This window comes from Lynx rufus, unplaced genomic scaffold (genome assembly GCF_022079265.1).
Source record: "Lynx rufus isolate CCGP_SWC_20201006 ecotype Redwood Valley unplaced genomic scaffold, mLynRuf1.p SCAF_3, whole genome shotgun sequence".
NCBI classification, from domain to species: Eukaryota; Metazoa; Chordata; class Mammalia; order Carnivora; family Felidae; genus Lynx; species Lynx rufus.
Window position 1 is genome coordinate 72,306,823 of NW_025814845.1, and position 20,810 is coordinate 72,327,632.

A 20,810-nucleotide genomic window follows, 5' to 3' on the forward strand; every position below is an offset into this window, starting at 1 on the left:
TTCTGTGAATATTGGCACATGTATATATAACAACTAAGAATGAAAGTCTAGATAACTAAGATTCATTTGCACAGTCATTCATAGTGAAGGCTTTTATAAAAGTTGGCTTCTGATAACATATGATAAATATTTAATGTGTTATTCCATAAGTAAATGCAAATGATATATTATCACCTATCTGATTTAAAGCTCTGAGATTGTGAACTTCTTGAAAAAGTTTCCCAGGGGGAAAAAAACATCTGAGAATTATATTCAGTGAGCATATTTTTGGAAAACCATTTTTTTCTACAATTCTATTAGTCACAATATTGACAAATCTTCCATTTTAAATTAATTAATAAAACAATTAATATACAAAAATATTATTGATAATTAATCTACAAAAAAAATACAATTGTATTAGATTCAGGCAGATGCCCAGATCCTCTTTCAGTAAAGGACCACTTCCTGAAGTAAGTGCAAATCCTACAGTTAGCTGACTGCCTCTGGCTGTTAGCTCCTGCCTTTAGAGCCTGCCTCAGCTCTCTAGCTGAAGTCAGTCTCATCTCTGGATGACCTGAGACAATGAATAAGTAACAGCAGCTGAGATCTAGTTCTCTTTTTATTTTTCTCCAAATTTTTATTGAAATTCTAGTTAGTTAACATATAGTGTAATATTGGTTTCAAGGAGTAGAATTTAGTGATTATTCTCCTATAGATAGCACCCAGTGCTCAACACACGTACCCTTTTTAACCCATCACCCATTTAGCCCATCCCCACCCCCCTCCTGTTCATCAATCCTCAGTTTGTTCTCCATCGTTAAGAATCTCTTATGTTTGCTTCTCTCTCTTTTTTTTCTGTCCCCCATATTCATCTGTTTTGTTTCTTAAATTCCACATGTAAGTGAAATCATATGGTATTGTCTTTCCCTGACTGACTTATTTTGCTTAGCAAAATACATTCTAGCTCTATCCATGTCATTGCAAATGGCAACATTTCATTCTTTTTGATGGCTTAGTAATCTTCCATTGAATATATGCACCACTTCTTTTTTAATCATTCATGAGTTGATGGACATTTGGACTATTTCCATAATTTGGCTACTGTTGATAATGCTGCTATAAATATTGGTGTGCATGTGCCTGTTCGAAGCAGTATTTTTGTATCCTTTAGGTAAATACCTAGTAGTACAACTGCTGGGTCGTAGAGTGGTTCTGTTTAGCTTTCTGAGGAACCTCTCTACTGTTTACCAGAGTGGCTGTACCAGTTTGCATTCTCATCAAGAGTGTAAGAGAGCTCCCCTTTATCCACATCCTTGCCAGCATTTCTTGTTTCTTGTGTTGTTACTTTTAACAATTCTGATAGGTATGAGGTGGTATCTCATCATGGTTTTGATTTGTATCTCCCTGATGATGAGTGATGTGGAGCATCTTTTCATGTGTCTGTTAGCCATCTGGATGTCTTCTTTGGACAAATGTCTATTCATATCTTCTGCCCATTTCTTCACTGGATTATTTGTTTTATTGATATTGAGTTTGATAGGTTCTTTATAGATTTTGGATACTAACCCTTTGTCAGATATGTTGTTTGCAGATATCTTCTCCTGTTCCATAGGCTGCCTTTTAGTTTCATTGATTGTTTCCTTTGCTGTGCAGAAGGTTTTATCTTGATGACGTTCCAGTAGTTCACTTTTGCTTGTTTCCCTTGCCTTTGGCAACATGTCTAGTAAGAAGTTGCTGTGCCTGAGGCCAAAGAGGTTGCTGCCTGTATTGTCCTCTAGGATTTTGATGGTTTCCTATCTCGCATTTAGGTCTTTCATCCATTTTGAATTTACTTTTGTGTATGGTGTAAGAAATTGGTCCAGTTTCATTCTTCTGCAAGTTGCTGTCCAGTTTTCCCAACACCATTTGTTGAAGAGACTTTTTCCATTGGATACACTTTCCTGCTTTGTTGAAGATTAGTTGACCATATAGGTGTGGGGACATTTAGTTCTCCTTCATGAGCCCCCAGTGACTGAACAGGGAGTGGTACAAGAGCCTGCCTACATTCTCTCAATACAGGATTCCTCTAACAGGCACCCTTGGCTCTGGACCTCTTCGTTTAGGTGGCAGAGGTTTGTCAGGTATGGGTCTTGGTCCAACTTCCTCCCTAGCCAAGTCTGATTCTTCTTTTCTTTTTATGTGGGTTTACTCTCTAATGGACCTTTTATTATAAATAAACCTTAACCACACCTCAGTATTTGTCTCCTGGAGAATTCACTTGTGACAACATTTTATTTTATGTTAAGAGTTCTTTTTCTTAAGTGAGATCTTATGCAAGACTTTGGGAACATAAGTACTAATACAATGCAGTTTTTGCTATCAGGTAGTTTATCATCTGATGTTATCTTCAACCTCCACAGAAAAGTTACAGGACTAGCACAGTCACAGGACTACTTAGTTGAAGTACCACGAATTTGATTCTACATCTCTGATTCTAAGAAGCTTGATTATTCTCTTACCTTCCTCTTAAGTTTGCTGTTTTTACCTTTGTGCTGTGAGGCAAGCTAAGCCATCTTTTCGTTAATATTTAAAATCTGTTAAAATATGTATTAAAAACAATGTGTGTAAACTCTATCCATGAAAACCTGTGATTTAGGGAAGAAATAGGCATAGTGCAAAAGGAAAGGTACAGAGGTAATGAGCATCTCCCAGGCAAGCTGGTTACAAGCAGATGAAAGGAGATATTAGTCAATTCAAATCATACATTTGTTATTACTTAGTTTAGAGGAAGTACAAATTATTAACATCATGAAAACCAGAATGAAAAGTACTATTTTTTCTAAGCCATTAGCTGTTTTCCTCCTTGTCAGTTCAGATAAGGTTAACGGATTCAGAAGAAATGGGAATTCCCCTAATGTAAACATTTCTTATTTGGTAATTTTATGGAAAGGAAATGTGTATTTGAGTAATTGCACATCAGTTACAGTGTTTGGTGCTAATGAAATAGCCTATCTGCTGAAGTGGAGGAGGCAAAAAGCCCAATGAGGCTGGGGAACAAGCAAACAACACTGGAAGTATTAATATTGCATGAAATGACATATGTTTTAGATGCTATGGAACATGCCCTTACTCTCAAGGGTGTCTTAGCCAACAAGGGGAAGCTTTCTAGTGGAATAAGGAGCAATGTTTGAAATGTCTCTAAAAGCACAAGAAATTGTGGGGAATAGAGAGGTGCCATGTGTAGAAGACTTTATAGTCCAGACCTGTGTATGGGTAAAGCAGGATACATAAAACATTTTGTATTTCAGTTCTGTAGGAATGATCAATGGTTCTAAGAAAGTTGGAAATGAAAAACTTTGAAGCTCCAGAAATAAGCAAGTAGCAGATAACGAAAGGCACTATATACTATGCTAAAGAGTGTTTGACTTCTTTATTTTCCTGAAAGAGGTGATTAGCTATTAAATAAGAAGGGATGTAATTTATTGCCATTTAGGAAAATATCTCTAGCAGATAGGGAAGGTGATAGAGAGAAAAATCGGTTCAGAAATTCACTGCATTAAGCCAGAAAGAAACAATGGACACCTTGAGTAAGTCAATGAAGATAGAGAAGAGTGCATCTAAGAAATATCAAGGAAATAGAGATTAAAGACTTTGGTATCAGATTTGGCCAGAGTGAGTAAAAACTAAGAGTATAGGATGGCTTCCTGCTTATTTTAGGAAATATAAACATGTGAGAAGTAAGTAGAAGTCAAGTTTTCAGGTAGAGGAAAATGATGAGACGAATGCTGCCCTGGAATGTCTATGGGACATTGCTGAGTATATGCTCAGTAAGTAGTTTTATTTATGAGTTGAGGCTTGGAAGGTACATGTGTCTAGATTTAGTATTTGTATTTGAGAGTTAGAAGTAATATAGGCATAGAGTAATATAGGCCACGGATGTGTATGTATTGTGTACGTGTACATAGAGGCTGTGGCTGAGCATACACACACAGTGAGAAGAAAATGCCCAAAGATAGTGCTCTAGTGAGAGGGACTAGTATTATAGAGACACCATCAAAGATAAAGACCATAACTTGGTAACTGGTTTGGGAATTAATATTTAATTATAGCAGGGGAACAAATTATAGGTAAAAGTATCTCTTTTAGAGGACAGCCATTTTTCTACTCATTATGTATGCACAAGAATGGGAGGAAAGACTTTAGGATGACTCACTGGTTTGTCTTAGGCAACGAAATGGACAAATGGATATTAAAGAAAAAGACTGATTAAAAAAACATACCTGTGTATATTATATAGAATAATATCTTCAGATGCATTAGCTTGTTTACCTTGCAACTTAGAATATATTATGAAAAATACCAGACTGTAGAAAATTTGAGTTTCATTAGTCATATGCAATTATCTCCCACTGTGTGAAGCTGACTTTCCTTATCAAGAGCAAAGTGAAATGGCTAAGCCTATTATGCTGTCTCTTTGATGTTTTTATAGGATATAATGAAAGATGAATGCTCAATGCTGAAGCTGCAGCTGAAAGAGCGGGATGAACTCATTTGCCAACTTCAGGAAGAGCTGGTAAGTGATAAAAATATTGGCCCACAAACATACTTTCCTTGCAAGGTTATTTGCTATAAACCCTCCAACAACTTTTTTGTTAACAATAATATTATGTATAAACTGTTAATGCTTCAATCGGATTAATTATCAATTTTATAGTCTTACAGATGTGAGGATTTGAAAATCTGAAAAATAGAATGGTCTCTAATCTATACTGAACATTGTATAATTCCAGAAACAGATCACTAAACCAAGATTAGACGTTTTAGTTTTATCTATCAAAAATTGTAAAGACTAAGGTCATATTTTATTTTGTAAAGTGTGTGATTTGACTTCATACTGCTCTACCTAGAGATATGATCATGTAATATGAAGCAAAGTACTCAAAAATCTTAAACAAAAATAGATTGTACTTTTTATTTTCATAAAGCTGCCAAAAATGTATTAACCTAATTTTTGTTAATGTGATATCTATATTATATAAAATTACACAAAATATTAAATGTTTATTGATATTTTCAGGGGTTTTTAAAATGCAACATTATACAAAATTTATTAAGTTAAACTTCATAACCTGAAAATATATTTGGTAGGTAACAAGAACAGCAGTGTGCATTACTTAAGTATGTGTTTTCAACTTATATATGTATATTAACAATATTTTGCAATAAAATTTACTCTGAATTTAATAAAAAATGATCTGTAAAATAAGAATGAAAAAGAGAGGAATGAGAAAGGAATTTTAATTCATCAAAAGTTCTTAATAATACTAGTAAAATGAAGAAGCATTAAACAATAAAAGAGCCTGACTCGTTATCAAGATGAAAAAACAAATCCTAGCCAATTATATTCTTTAGGATGATGTCAGAGTTGACTACATTAACAATGATATATTACCTAATTATTTGATACAATTAAATGACAAAACAGATTTTATAGACCATCAAGCTTCTGAGAATTCTCAACATATTAGTGAAATAGGGGACAGATTTAGAGCATATTTTATTGGTTCTTGACAACAGATAATGTTTTAACTGAAACCTGACCTTTATTGGGACTGTGTTATGATTGACTTGATGTTGGTTATTGGCCTCATGAGCTTATTATTGTTGCTTTAGAAAACCTATAAACCAGTATTTAAAATAGTAATAGTACTACAGACAAAAGGAACATGTCTTATGTTACTTGGAATTACCTTTTCTAAATAAGTAATAGATTTACTGTAAATTTATTTTATTACATTAGGAAAACATTTCTGTAGTTAACATAACTCCAGAGGTACATGTTATGTGACCAAGCTTTGTTTATGTGGTAGACAAAAAAATATTTAAGTTGAATGAAAATCATGTAGATATTAATGGATGCAAATAATCATCAGTTTTAACACAACAGAAAATCTATTCCCTTTGTCAGAATGCTTATTCTTGGTGGATTAGCTCAGAAAGAAGTATTCATTTTTTCCCCTTAACATTAGTTGTGATTAAATTTAAAACATATACAAGACATCAGACCTTCATTTGTTGAGTGGAATGAGAAAGAAAATGATTACTCCTAAAGCTAATATTACATCATTATACTTAAAGTAATGTAATGCCCCTGCATCCGAGAAAGAAAGTCTTCTGTTGGCTGAGTTAGTAAAATGACTTGCAAGAGTTTTGTTTTTGTTTTTGTTCCATTTTTATGCTATGTAGTTTGCATAACCATCTTGGATATTTAAATAAGAAAATGTTAACTTCTGAAAACAAAGTTTGTTTTAAAAAGAGGACTATAGCTGAAGAGGAAAGTGTGTAAGTGATTTAAGGACTTAAAGAAGGAGAGATGTTGCTGAAAAGAAAAGGTCATCATCAAAACTGGATTTGGAGCATAGAGGAAGGGTATAACCACATAAAAGCTATACAACCCACTTGGATGCATTAAAAATTAAGTCCTAGCACACTTGTGATCCTGATAACAAATAACTTGTGACATTTTGACAAGGTGGACATTAAACTTTACTTTTATACTTTACCTACCTACCTTTAAGAATTTGAAAACATTTCAGAGGAGTGCCTGGGTGGCTCAGTTGGTTGAGCTTTTGACTCTTGATTATGGCTCTGGTCATGATCCCAGGGTCGTGGGATCAAGCCCTACTTCAGGATTCTGCACTGAGTGTGGAGCCTACTTTGGAGCCTACTTGGGAGCCTGCTGTCTCTCTCTTGCTCCCTCTGGCCCTCTCCCTGCTCCCATGAGCTCTCTCTCTCTCAAAAAGATTTTTTTTAACTTTTTTTAAAAAAATTATTTACTTATTTTGAGGGAGCGAGAGAGAGAGAGCAGAGGAAGGGCAGACAGAGAGGGAGAGAGAGAAAGCATTGCAAAATGTCTTCTGGGGGCAAAATTTTCCCGAATTGAGAACCATTGCTTCAGAGTTATTATAATCCCCAATAAAATTGTATGTTATAGGTTTAATGTCTATCTGTTGATACCCAGTTTGAATGAAGAAAAAAAAAATTCGGTTGAATGGATGGGCTTCTCCTTTGACCATTACATAAATAGTCCTTTGCATTGCATTTTAGGCTGCTAGAGCTGCTGTACAAAACGCCATAGACTGGATGGTTTAAAAAATTTATTTTCTCATAGTTCTGGAGGCTAGAAGTCCAAGATCAAGGTGCTAACATGGTTGGGTTCTGGTGACAGCTCTCTTCCTGGCTGCAGATGGCTACTCTGTGCTCACATGGCCTTTGCTAAGTGCATGTGCATGGAGAGGACAAGAAGGAGAGTCCTAACTTTTTTCTTACATGGGCACGAACCCATCATGAGAGCTACATATACCCTCATGACCTCATTGAAACTGAAGCATCTCCCAAGACCCCCATTTCCAAATACCATCACACTGGGATTAGGGTTTTAATATACAAATTTGGGAGGGACACAATTTAGTTCATAGCACAAAATGTTAATGTTTATGGTTATATTTCATAGTTATATATTTTTTTCAGGCACTAAATACACATTTTAAATAGCATTTTTACTCTGTGATTTCAGAATTATGTTGGTTTAACTTCACTTTTTTTTCTGGGTTAGTAGATTTTGCAAAGCATAAATATGCTAAGAAAACCTAATAATTCTGATTTTAGATTATATATTGATTTTGGGGCAAATTATCCACATTATTAACTTCATTTCTAATAAGAATGTATTTTGTAATCATACTCTGAATTTATTCCTTCCTGTTTATCTTTAAGAAGAAGAAAAACAAAAATAAGAGGTTTGTACTTTTGGGAATAATTTCAAGATGTCTTAAATTATTATCCCTGAAATTTGTATGCATCACTTACCTTGGTGAGACTTACTGTTTTTTTTTTTTAATAGCTAATTATTTGCATGTATTGTATGATGTACAAGAGAATATTAAATATCAGAATACCAGAGTGTCCTGTGGTTGTAGAAGTGTTAGGGCAACTAACTGGAGAAGACAAACTCTTTGGACAGGAATTTTTGTTATGGGTAATCAGGAAACAATTGGTTCATACACTTACTTCTAAGTGCTTTATAATACAACAAAATCTTCTCTGCATTGCTATGAGGTAATGTGAAGGGTACTGGCTAGCTGTACCTATGTGACATGAGCTATGCAAATAATACTTTTATGTTGTTAATAAATTATCAAAATAGCTTGTATTGATATTATAAAATATTTTCACAAACAAAAATTGGAATTAACCAAACATTTGAAATTCCTTTTTCAAGTTTGAGACTATTCTCCCATCAAATGAAATCTTAATGTTTTTATTTGTTTCCTACCCTGGAAACATACATGAAATTTGCAAAGCTTTGAGGACTTTTAGTGATTTCAGTTCTTTTAGTGGTTTTCCTTTGAAACATATTTATTTTAATATTTTTGATTTACATTTGTAAATCCCTAATTATAGTGCATAGTATAAGACTTATTACACATTACTGTTTTCTCAACTTTTTATCTTTCTTTTCTATGGTCTCTGATTCATTTATGGTTTGGTTAGAATCTTTTCCCAGGGTGCCTGGGTGGCTGAGTCGGTTAAGCATCCGACTTCAGCTCAGGTCATGATCTTATGACTCATGAGTTCGAGCCCTGCGTCGGGCTCTGTGCTGACAGCTCAGAGCCTTGAGCCTGCTTGGGATTCTGTGTCTCCCTCTCTTTCTTCTTCTCCTCACTCGTGCTTTGTCTCTGTCTTTCAAAAATAAATAAACGTTAAAAAATTTAAAAAGTTTTCCTGAACGTTTCCTTTAAATGGGGTATTGATGACAGGGTCTCTAATTCTTTGAATATCTATTCACTTGAAAGATGAAAAATAGTGCTAGGGTTGAATTGTGTCCTCCCCAAAGCTAATCAATTAAAACCCTAATCCCCAAGGTGGATTATCCCATCCTAAAGGCACCAATCCCATAAGGCCCTACCTTTATGACCTAATCTAATCCTAATCACTTCCCCAAATCTCCACCCCAAATACTATCACATCAAAGGGTAGGATTTCAACATGAATTTGGGAATACAATCATTTAGTCTGAAAGGGAAGTAAAGGTATCAGAGGTCTTATGGAATTCTACTCTTTCACTACAGCCACTTAATGACATTAGTTATGATATTACTGTTTTTGCATATCAAAATTCTCTGTAAGATTCTAGTTGACAAAAACTCACATCTGAGAATAAAAATCAAAAACCTGGACAAGATTATTACTAAAGACTGCTAGGAATTACTGGTTCAGAGTAGGAAATAAGATGAAAAACTGTGACATGTACTTCACTGAGAATTATTGTTAATAAGGATATTAATTGAAAGCATGGAAAAGAACAAACTTTCAGAGTCAGAAACAATTGGAAGTCTTTTTTTAAAAATAATTAAATGATATTTGGATATATATTTAAATATAAATTGTACTTATTGTGTAGAGTATGTTTAACTTTTTCAATATTAGAAATAGAGTTCTTGGGGCACCTGGGTGGTTCTCTCGGTTGAGCATCTGACTTCGGCTCAGGTCATGATCTCTCGGTTCGGGAGTTCGAGCCCTGTGTGGGGCTCTGTGCTGACAACTCAGAGCCTGGAGCCTGCTTCAGATTCTGTGTCTGCCTCTCTCTCCACCCCACCCATGCTTGTGCTCTGTCTCTCTGTCTTTCAAAAATGAATAAACATAAAAAAAATTAATAAAAAAAAAGAAATAGAACTCTTCTACCAGCACAAAGATTTAGGGATTTCATGGTATTTAATGCATTGGTATAAGTTAAGGCCAAAGGTCTAAACATATTGGCTAAAAGTAAGAATACCTAATCAGAATCAATATAACAAAAGTTATTTAAAATAAATTATTTTAACTTTAGGTTTAACTTTGACTACTGGTGACATAAAACAGATAAATATTTTTCCCACTTATGAGAAAGTTTGGTTCTTTTTCTCAGCTATTAAGTGAAGGTCACGTTGAAGATTGCAATGTAATTTTATTGCTAGTATAAAACTGAGGGACATTGTAAATATTACCTTCTTGTTCCTAAAATATATCTGAGAGATTTATCATAAACATTGATGGTGAAGTGTAGCCTTGTGTTTTGGGAGGTGGGGGGAGAATGGATACTTTCTTCTAAATGATTATTAATCTTATAAATGGCTTCAGAAACTTTATAAATGGTTTCACAGTATAGGTGAAAAGTTTACCCTATACGATTTCAGAAATTGAAGAAATTGGGTTTGGCATTTATTAATGGATTGATTAAAAATATTTTTAAAGAAGTTGAAGATAACTTAAAAGTAAAAATAACTTTAGTTGGACCTAAGACTGTAAATAGTAAAATTTAATTGCTCTAATTAGGATCAATATACCATGCTATGCATTTAATATTATGTTTTACCAGTAATTTAAATGCCTATTACTTTGTCAATAATGAATTTGCATGGGTAACCACATTAAAAAAGGTGAATTGTCAGTAATTTATGACTCTAAACTTGTATAACGTCTATCATTTTATTCTTTCGTTTAGAAACTTTTGTTCATTTTGCAGCCCATCTGAGTAGAAAGCATCAGATTCTGCTTTTTACGGTATATTTCTTTAAAAGCATATTTCTACTTAAAAGCCGAGTTTCAACAAGTGACCCATAAATAAGACTTCAGCCAGAAAGTTTATGAACTGTCTGAAAATAAGTATGCTATGATACATCCCTCATTAAAACAAAGAAAAGGAAGGCAAAACAGAAATACTTCCAATGGTTGCCTTCATGTTTACCACATACCATTTAGACTTGTCAGAATGTAGTGAGAGCTGTTATTTTAGTCATCACATGTTTCTAATCTAATGAGTGAGGAGCAGCATTGACTGGGAAGCACTTAAAATAATAATAAAACCAACTAAAAGCATTTTGCATTTACCATAGGCCAACAATTTAAAAAATGTCAGTTGTAAGTCTCCTCCCTGAATGATGTGGGTTTTTGTTTGTTTGTTTGTTTTCTTATGGATCTGAATCCTAATTTAGTAACTTCAGGTTAGGTTGTTTACATTTTAATCACACTTAAAATTTCCGTTAGCACATTATTACTCATCTCTTAATAACATTGTATTTTTAAATGAAGGTTAATTGGGAGAAGTTCCTGTTAAGGAGAACTTTGCACAGAGATTAACAGTTCAGAATCTTTAAACCCAATTTGTGTTTCTAACCCCTGTAGTACTACATATTAAGGTATTCAACAATAAATTCAAAATATGAAAGCATAGTTATAAAGATGAAAGAATCTTGAGTTACTTCAGTTCTGTCATTTGATATAACCATTTGCAGTATTTTTATTTAAGATGTAAAGAAATAGAGTTAGAACTACAAGATACATATTTTAGTTCATACATTAAGTATTTTACTGACTTTTAATAGCTGGTTCTGAACTTATTTTAAATTGTGTGTTTCCTTTTTTTTGTATGTTTTGTTTTAAAGTTTTAAAACTAATGTACTAACCAAAAAAGTTGCATCAGGCATGATTTAATAGTTGCCTAAATTTGGGCACCTGGGCTCAGTTGGTTGAGCATCCCGTTTCATCTTAGGTTATGATCTCACAGTTTGCGAACTTGAGCCCCACATGGGGCACTCTGCTGTCAGTGGAGAGCTGGCTTCAGATCCTCTGTTACACTCCCTTTCTGTCCCTCCTGCTCTGTGCTCTCTCTCAAAAATAAACCTTAAAAAAAGTTGCCTAAATTATACCTTTTGGAAAATATTCATAAATCTTAATATTATGTTTATTAAAACATTACTTTATGGCATGATAACATTTACAATGCTTTGTATGACCACCTTTCAACTAGCTGCGTTTCTTTTCTGGCTATCACTAAATCTCATTTTATGTCTTGATTATTTAAAGTAGGATTTTCTTCTAGAAATAGGATTTTTAAAATTATCTCTGTTCTAGATATCCAATAAGGTAGGTACGTAGCTGAGTTTTGAAAACTTCTTCCTCCTTCAGTGTAAAGACTAAGTTGAAAAACAGATCACATAAGATAAGTATATATATGAATCTGTCTCTCTCTATATATACATACATATATGGGTGTGTGTGTGTGTGTGTGTATACACATATATGTTAGTGTGTTATTAAACCTTTTTTTCTCACTGAAAGCAAATATTGAAAATTCTTACTTGAATGTAAGTAAACATATAAACAACCATTTTTCTCCAGTCTCTTAAGAAATCCCATTTGCTTTATTTAAATGTAAACCAAGCTCTCAGCTCATTTGTTAATACTTGAATAGCAAAGTATGGAGCTGCATAAAAGGCACTTGTAGAACTGATGAATTTTGAAAAATTGAAGGCAATTGAAAAACTGAAAGTAAAGCATTATGTATAATCAGGTTACTGTGCATAATAAAGGAGGAGCTAAAAATAAGACTCTAAGAAATACATACAGCTAAATAGCACTTTATCAAGAATCTGAAGAGAATGATTTTGATTTGGTTTAAAACATATTCAGAATTCAAATTGAATAAAATTGTATGTCCTTGAAGCTTTAATAACAGAATAATTCCTACTTGATAAGAGAAACATTCTTTTTTGCATGAAAATCATATCCTGAATTCATCTTAAAAGTAATTCCCCACTTGCTCTACATTCTATTATAACTTAGGGTATTATTTCATACCACTCATTTTAAGATAGAATATTACAGGCCCATGGATGATTTACATAAGAACAGACAGCTGTAAGTACTTTAAAATCCTCGTTCTTTCTCATATTTAGGAAACATTAGGAACAGAAAAGAAATAGATTAGGTATACTTAAACATTATTAAAGTGTCAGGCTACTCCTTTTTTTTCCAGGTGAATTAATTGCATATATTCCAGAAAAGGCTTATCGCAGCAGTAATTACATTCCTCCTCAGGTCTGTAAGACAGTTGTACGGTGTGAATGAGGCAATATCCTGTGATACATAATGGGGATTAGCCTCCAATTCCTGACACACTCTAGTAACCTGATGAAGAGCTGACAAAAAGATACAATCTTTAATATTCTTCGGCACTTGCCTTGGCAATAGTACATATTTGTTTAAGTCTTTATCATGAAGTGTTGTCATATTGCAGTATGGCATGGATATAGGGAAATAATTGTGGTATAATTTAAGTGCTAGTATAAAGTTGTTTTACCTTTAAGACATAAATATTTTTTAAAAGCAGCATGAAGCCATACTATGGCCAATTTAGGCATGTGGCAGAAATTAAATTGATATATAAATTTGGATGTTTTGTATATTTTTCATTTATAAGCTATGTTGTCATATAACTTAGTGGCTTTCTCTGTACTCTTTTTTTAAGTTTATTTATTTATTTTGAGAGACAGAAAGTGCAAGTAGGGGAGGGCCAGAGAGAGAGGGGAGAGTGACAATCCCAAGCAGGCTTGGCACTCACAGTGCAGAGCCAATGTGGGACTTGAACCCACTAACTGTGAGATCATGACCTGAGCCAAAGTCAGGCTCAACCGACTGAGCCACCCAGTCTCCCCTGGTTTTCTCTGCATTCTTATTTCTTTTATTATACCAATCAAGATTTCAGTTCATAGAATAACATATGAAATAAAACTATTCAAGTAGTCAACAAGACATAAAGATAGCCAAAGACTTAGAATTGGGGGGGGGGGGCAGAGCTACAAATCATGTTCCCAAATTACTAGGGGGGTTAATATGCAGAAGGAGAAGATATGTGTTGGTATGTATGTGTGCATGTGTTTATGTATATGTGTGTAGATAGGTGAATAAATATAAAGCATTATAGCATAATGTTCTACTTCACAAGATTATCTTTAAGCTTTTGAAAGCCAGGCTAACTTCGGACATCCCAGCAAGGGTTAAGAAGATGGAGCAGAATAGTCTCTCTTAAAGAGCCAACATTCCAATCAGGGAGACAGGCATAAACAGTTCATTTTAATAACAGCCGTTATTTATTAAGCTCTTACTCCTTGGCAGGTGCTCCAGTGAATGCTTTTGGTTTATAAGTGACTTTACTTTTTATAATAAAATCAAGAAGTATGTATTATTACTTGCGGTTCATCTATAATAAAGCAGATATTCAGAGGGATTAACTGATTTGTTCAAGTCTGCATAATAACTGATAGAGTAAGGATTTGCAGCAAAGTCAGCCTGACTCCATGAACATATTTTTCCCTAATACATAAAAATGTATAAATTATAAAGCAGTGAGGCTAGTTCTATGCAATAAGATACCATAATTCTCCTTTGCTACATGTCAATATCATAATAAAACAATAGGTCTTGTTTGTTGATTGATTAGCTGGTAGTACCATTAAAGCTCCGACGGACAGGACAGCAAGTTTTATGATACAAATAGGAAAACATATTAGATCTGTCACCTGCAGCAACTTGTCATAGTCTTAGAGGGGAGTACAGTCGCTTTCCTCAGAAAGAGCTTGGGACATTACAGGCACATTTAATGTTATTTCTTTACCATGTCCTTTTTTATGGACACTCCTTGGGGCTGGGTGAGGACACTATAGAAGCCCATTTTTTAAAAGCACTTGTAGGGGCGCCTGGGTGGCTTGGTTGGTTGAGCGTCCGACTTCTGCTCAGGTCATGATCTCACAGTCCGTGAGTTCGAGCCCCGCGTCGGGCTCTGTGCTGACAGCTCAGAGCCTGGAGCCTGTTTCAGATTCTGTGTCTCCCTCTCTCTGTGACCCTCCCCCGTTCATGCTCTGTCTCTCTCTGTCTCAAAAATAAATAAAAACGTTTAAAAAAAATTAAATAAAAAAAAAGCACTTTTAAATCATGACTTAGCATTATCAGAGCGATGAAGAGATTTAGAAAACTCTAAGTATTTTACATAAAAGCTAAGAAAACATATTTTCACTGATCTTAAATAAATCTCTGTGTGTATATAATGTATCTAAATACAATATATACATATTCACATATATGTATTTCATATTGTGAATAAATCTACCAAAGCCCATCAAATATAGACTGAGGGAATTGTCAAAAGTGAGGAAACCCACTAATCCAAACAGACATTAGTGACTATTTGATATCATGTGACAATTATTTTACTCCGTTGATCAATAAAACATGAATGACTAGGCTAGAAATGTTTTTTTAATAATTTAGCATCATCGCATTTCCCAACTTGTTGAGCTGTAACTAGGACTATTTTAAGTTCTGTAAGGAATACAAAGGAAGAGTCTGTAGAAGAGAAAAACATTTCTCTTCTTCCCTTCTAGGCTCTTTGGCTGGACTAATAATTAAATTGGCATAAAACAGATTAATAAGAAGCAAATTTAATTTCCTGTGTTCAGGAGCCTCACATAGACACTAGAGGGTCAAAGACAGGCAGTAGAGGCTTATATGCCACGATGTTAAGGAAAAGGGGAAAGAGAGAGGATGGAGTTTGGGGCTTCAAAGGGTGGGAAGACCATTCACAGGAAAACAAGAACTAATGTTTGGTAAACAAATGTTTGCCATGTCATGAGGAAAAGTCTTTCATTACCTATATAAACCTATCGATAAACTATAATTATCTTTGGTAATAGCTCTCTTCCTGGTAGAGGCTTTCTATCTAAATTCTTTTAGACAGTTAAAGAGCTAAAAACCTCTTCATGACTGTGAGCCCTTGATTGTCTCCACCTCAAACAATCCACATGACAAAGTGTCACATTCTGGGGCAGCTTGCCTTGAATCCCATTAACTGAAAATTTAACCAGTCATCATTCTAACGAGAAGCCTGGGCTTAAGTATCCTTTTGGTGTGTGTTTCCTATCACATTCAAATGTGGCTTTTACCTTGACTTGATGTCTTTCCCTTTCTCATTGATGAGCACCTTAATGATGGGGCCCTGTCATCCTTCTGGTCTCAGCAGCCAGCCAAGTGGGCATTTGGTAAGTTTTTAAAGAAATGACTAAAATTTGTATCATTGTTCCTGCTCCAGTATTTGTTAAGGAAAACTTTAGAGAATAAAGCAAGATAATGTCACAATATTAAATTATATAACTTGGGAGATGAAAGATTGAAATAAAAGGGGGAAGGAGTAGTATTGGTTTTGTTGTATAATTTAGTGGAGGGAGTTCTAGAGACCAAAAAAAACCAGTAGTGGTTGACTACTGACACAGAGACAAAAAAACCAGTAGTGGTTGACACATGACACAGAGAATTGAAATACAAGATGGGTGTCACGACAAAGAAGATAAAATGGCAGAGGAAAATAGAACTATTAAGATATCTGAAGACTGGAACTAAAATAAATTGTAGATGCATAAGGAAAGGGTAAAGTCAAAATTGTAATAGAAAGTATTCTAAAAAACAAAGACATAAAAAAAATAAATGAATAAAATTTTTAAAAAGCAAAGAAAAACTAAAAAAAACCAGCATTCAGTAAAACAGTAAAAACTTTTTTAAAAATTTAGGTCATCCTTATGTAGTCTGCTTACCATTTTCACAAGAAAACTTTTTGACGAGGTAGTACAATTAGATTTTTTTTAAAGTGATTTTTTAGAAGAAATGATCTGTAATGCGAACAGTATAGAAACTATAGGTAGAAAGTTAATGATAGTGGGAAAAGAGATGATATAAAAAAGGTATGAATGGAAGAGTAAAAATTTTAAATGACAAACATATTTATGACCTATATTTGTGAAAATACTAAAGAATGAGAAGTATAAGGCAAATAAGTGTCCATATTATGTGTCAATATTATTCTAGAAAATTTGCTTATGTATTTCATATCACACTCAGCCATGTCATATATATAGAAGCTGAGGCTTAAAGATGGTAAATAAATTGCCCAAAGTTATAGAACTACAAGATGTTATTTAAAAAATTTATGCATATGTGAGTTAAATTTGAATACATTTGTATAGAGAAGAAAAAAGTACTCCATTGTAATGTTCCTTAAATCAAATGATTTCTCACTGAGGCGTGCACAGACTGGTGGAATGTCAGGCTAAGAGGAAGAAAGAAAATAGAGACCCTGCCAAGTCGGTGGTTACAGGGGTTTCTGAGCTATTAAAGTTCATGGAACTGGTTGTTTTAGAATAAGAACCCCTTAAAGTTCTGATAATTCCCCAGATACAAAAGCCAGTTCTCCTTTTATTAAATTCTCAGTTTCTAGGCACAGCTCTTTGTTTATTCAGCAGCCAGCCAAAAGTAACTTTTTGAAAAAAAAAAAGTTTATTTATTTTGAGAGAGAAGGAGCACAAGCAGGGTAGGGGGAGAGAGAGAGAGGGAAAGAGAACATTTCAAGCAGGCTCTGTGCTGTCAGCACAAAGCCCCACATGGAGCTCAATCTCAGGAACCAGGAGATCATGACCTGAGCCAAAATCAAGAGTCAGATGCTTAGCTGACTGAACTACTCAGGCACCCAAAAGTAATTGAATTCAGTATTTAAAGGCTCCCAGGGTTTCCTGCTGCTGTACCCACCCTTACTTTTCTTTCAATTGCAGAATTTTTGTCAATTGTCCTTGATTTGCTAGCAAGCTAGTTTGGTAGCAACACTAAATAACTATTAAAGTGATGTGAATTTTAATAAAAAATGCAGCAGTGCAAAACACATCTCACATCAACATAATAGATGTCTTATCCCCATAAGCTCCTCCTCTCATTGTTCTTTGTTTATTTTAATTTTTGTTAATTTACTCATCCTGTATTCATTTACAGTTCCCAACTACTCTGTGAAATATGTGGATTTTATTGTTATTCTCCATGCGTTGCAAACAGGGTAACTAAGGGCTAGCACAATTAATGAACTTTCCTATCACCTAATGAGCAGCAGAAGAGAGACTGAAGGATGCTTTAGGGTCCTGTCTTTGCTTAAGACTGACTTCTTCATGCTGGACATGCAAAGACATGGCAAATATTGGAGGAAGGGAGGTAGGCTACAATCGAAAATATGTTTATTGATTTTTACTTCCTAGCTAATCTGACCTTTTCAATTAAAATAGTTACTCTTCGTAATTCTGTCATTTTGAACACAGAGGTCTTGAACTGCATAGCCTATCTTGTCATACAATCCATCATTTAAAGAAACTATATCATGATATAAATTTCCATGGATGAGAGTGTATATATTTTCCTCTCCTGAATTTTGTCACAATAGGCATATTTGTTTTAGCAAAAAAAGTCAAGTTCCTGAAAAGATGACACTGTGCCTGTTATAGTGCTCAAGATTGGCTACATTATTTGTTTGCATTATCTTCAGTATGTTGCAAAAGGCAGACACTTGGCAAATTTAATGTAATCCTTCTGATGTAATTGAACTTAAAGTTGAATGAATAACACTACAATTCATCCTTGAAACTTTATGAACCCAACTGCCAATATATCACAACAAATTCTGCTTCTTGAAGAAGTCATACTGTTTGTATATTATAGTAGAGAGTACTTTTTACTTAAAATAATCATCTTGACTAAATGTTAGGTAACCTTTATTTTAGACTAGATTTTTGAAATCTTTTTTTCTTTCTTTTTTTTTTTTAATTTATTTATTTTGAGAAAGAGATAGACTGAGAATATCCCAAGCAGGACGTACACAGTCATGTAGAGCCCTATGCAGGGTTTGAACTCATAAACGATGAGATCATGACCTAAGTCGAAATCAAGAGTTGAATGCTTAACTGACTGAGGCACACAGGCACCCCCAATTTTTTTTAAATAAAACTTACCTAGCAGTAGAAGAGAAATAAAAAATGTTACCCATTATTCCACTACCCCAACCTAATTCTTTTGGATATTCAGGTGTTTCTCCCCGTTTTTTTTATACGGTTGAAATGATAATTGCTACATATTTTACACTCTGATTTTTTTCTTATTTATATTAAAGTAAATTACCAAAAGTAACAACACTGCAGTAGATGGCAAGACCTCCTTTTTCTTTTAATTGTTATTTTATTTCTAAAAATTGAGTATAGTTGACATACAATATCACATTTGTTTCAGGTGTGTAACATAGGATTCAACTTCTCTATATATTATGCTCTGCTTACTACAGGAGTACCTACCATCTGTCACCATACAACACTAATACAAAATCATTGACTGTATTCCCTGTGCTGTGCCTTTTATTCCCATGACTTATTCCATAACTGGAAACCTGTATCTGACACTCCACCCATTTTGCCTCTCTCTCCTCCCCTTTCTCTACTGGCAACCTGTTTGTCTTCTGTTTTTAAAGGCCTGAGTCTACTTTTTGTTTATTGATTTGGTTTGGTTCTACTTCTACATGGGTGAAATCAGGTGGTATTTCTCAGTCTGACTTACTTCATTTAGCATAATGCCTTCTAGTTCATCCATGTTGTTGCAAATGGCAAGATCTCATCTTTTTTATGGCTGTATTAATATTCCATTCATCTACCAATGGACACTTAACATTGCTTCCATATCTTGGCTTTTGTAAATGATGCTGCAGTAAACATAGAGGTCCATATGTATTTTTTTGAATTAGTGTTTTTGTTTTCTTTAGGTTAATACCTCAGTAGTCAAATTACTAGGTCATATGGTATTTCTGTTTTTAATTCTTTGAGGAAACTTCATAGTGTTTCCTATAGTGGCTGCACTAATTTGTATTCCCACCAGCAGTGCACAAAGGTTCCTTTTTTCCCACATCCTCGTCAGCACTTGTTATTTCTTGTCTTTTTTAATTTTGCCATTGTGACAATTGTCAAGTGAAATCTCATCATGGGTATGCTTTACAATTCCTTGATAATTAGTGATGTTGAACATTTTTTCATATGTCTGTTGGCCATCTGTATGTCTTCTTTGTAAAAATGTATATTCAGGTCCTCTGCCCATTTTTCAAATTGGATTTTTGTTTGTGTTGCATAAATTCTTTATATATTTTGGATATTAACCCCTTATTGGATATATCATTTGTGAATATTTTCTCCCATTCAGTAGATTGCTTTTTTTGTTTTGCTGATGCTTTCCTTTACTGTACAGAAGCTTTCTATTTTGATGTAGTCCCAGTAGTTTATTTTTGCTTTTGTTTCCCTTGTCTTAAAAGACATACCTAGGCACGTCTGGGTGGCCTAGTCAGTTGAGCATCTGACTTTGGCTCAGCTCGTGATGTCACAGTTTGTGAGTTCAAGCCCCATGTGAGGTTCTGAACTGACAGCTTGGAACCTGGAGCCTGCTTCAGATTCTGTGCCTCCCTCTCTCTTCCCCCTTCCCCCCCCCACTTGTCCTCTCTCTCTCTCTCTCTCTCTCTCTCTCTCTCAAATAAATATTAAAAATAAGACATATCTAGAAAAATGTTGCTACAGCTGATGTCAGAGAAATTACTGCCTGTGTTCTCATCTAGGATTTTTGTGGTTTCATGTCTCACATATACGTCTTTAATCTATGTTGAGTTTATGATTGTAATGGTGTTTGACAGTGGTCCAGTTATCTCTTTTACATGTTGCTGTTCAATTTTCCCAGTGCCATTTGTTGAAGAGAATGTCTTTTCCCCATTATATATTCTTGCCTCCTTTGTCATAGATTACTTATAGGTTTACTTATAGATTACTTACCATTTACTTATAGGTTTATTTCTGGGCTGTCTATTCTGTCCCATTGACCTATGTATCTGTTTCTGTGCCAGTACCATACTGTTTTGATTACTACAGCTTTTGTAATATATCTCGAAATCTGGAATTATGATACTTCCAACTTTATTCTTCTTTCTCAAGATAGCTTTGGCTGTTTGAGGTCTTTTGTGGTTCCTTACAAATCTAGTTCTGTGAAAAATTCTGTTGGCATTTTATTTTAACATTTTAACAATATTATTCCAATCCATGATCATAGAATATCTTTCCATTTGTGTCAACTTTAATTGTTTTCAA

The 20,810-nt window shown here is 34.3% G+C and overlaps 1 protein-coding gene across 2 annotated transcripts in view; it reads left to right on the forward strand.

Annotated features, from left to right (window-relative positions):
- CCSER1 (coiled-coil serine rich protein 1) overlaps positions 1–20,810 on the forward strand; it is an 854,890-nt gene that overhangs the window by 578,723 nt on the left and 255,357 nt on the right. For both annotated transcript variants that reach the window (XM_047091177.1, XM_047091178.1), the window contains exon 8: positions 4,451–4,534. In XM_047091177.1, the coding sequence (XP_046947133.1) occupies positions 4,451–4,534 (84 nt within the window). The remainder of the gene's footprint in view (positions 1–4,450; positions 4,535–20,810) is intronic.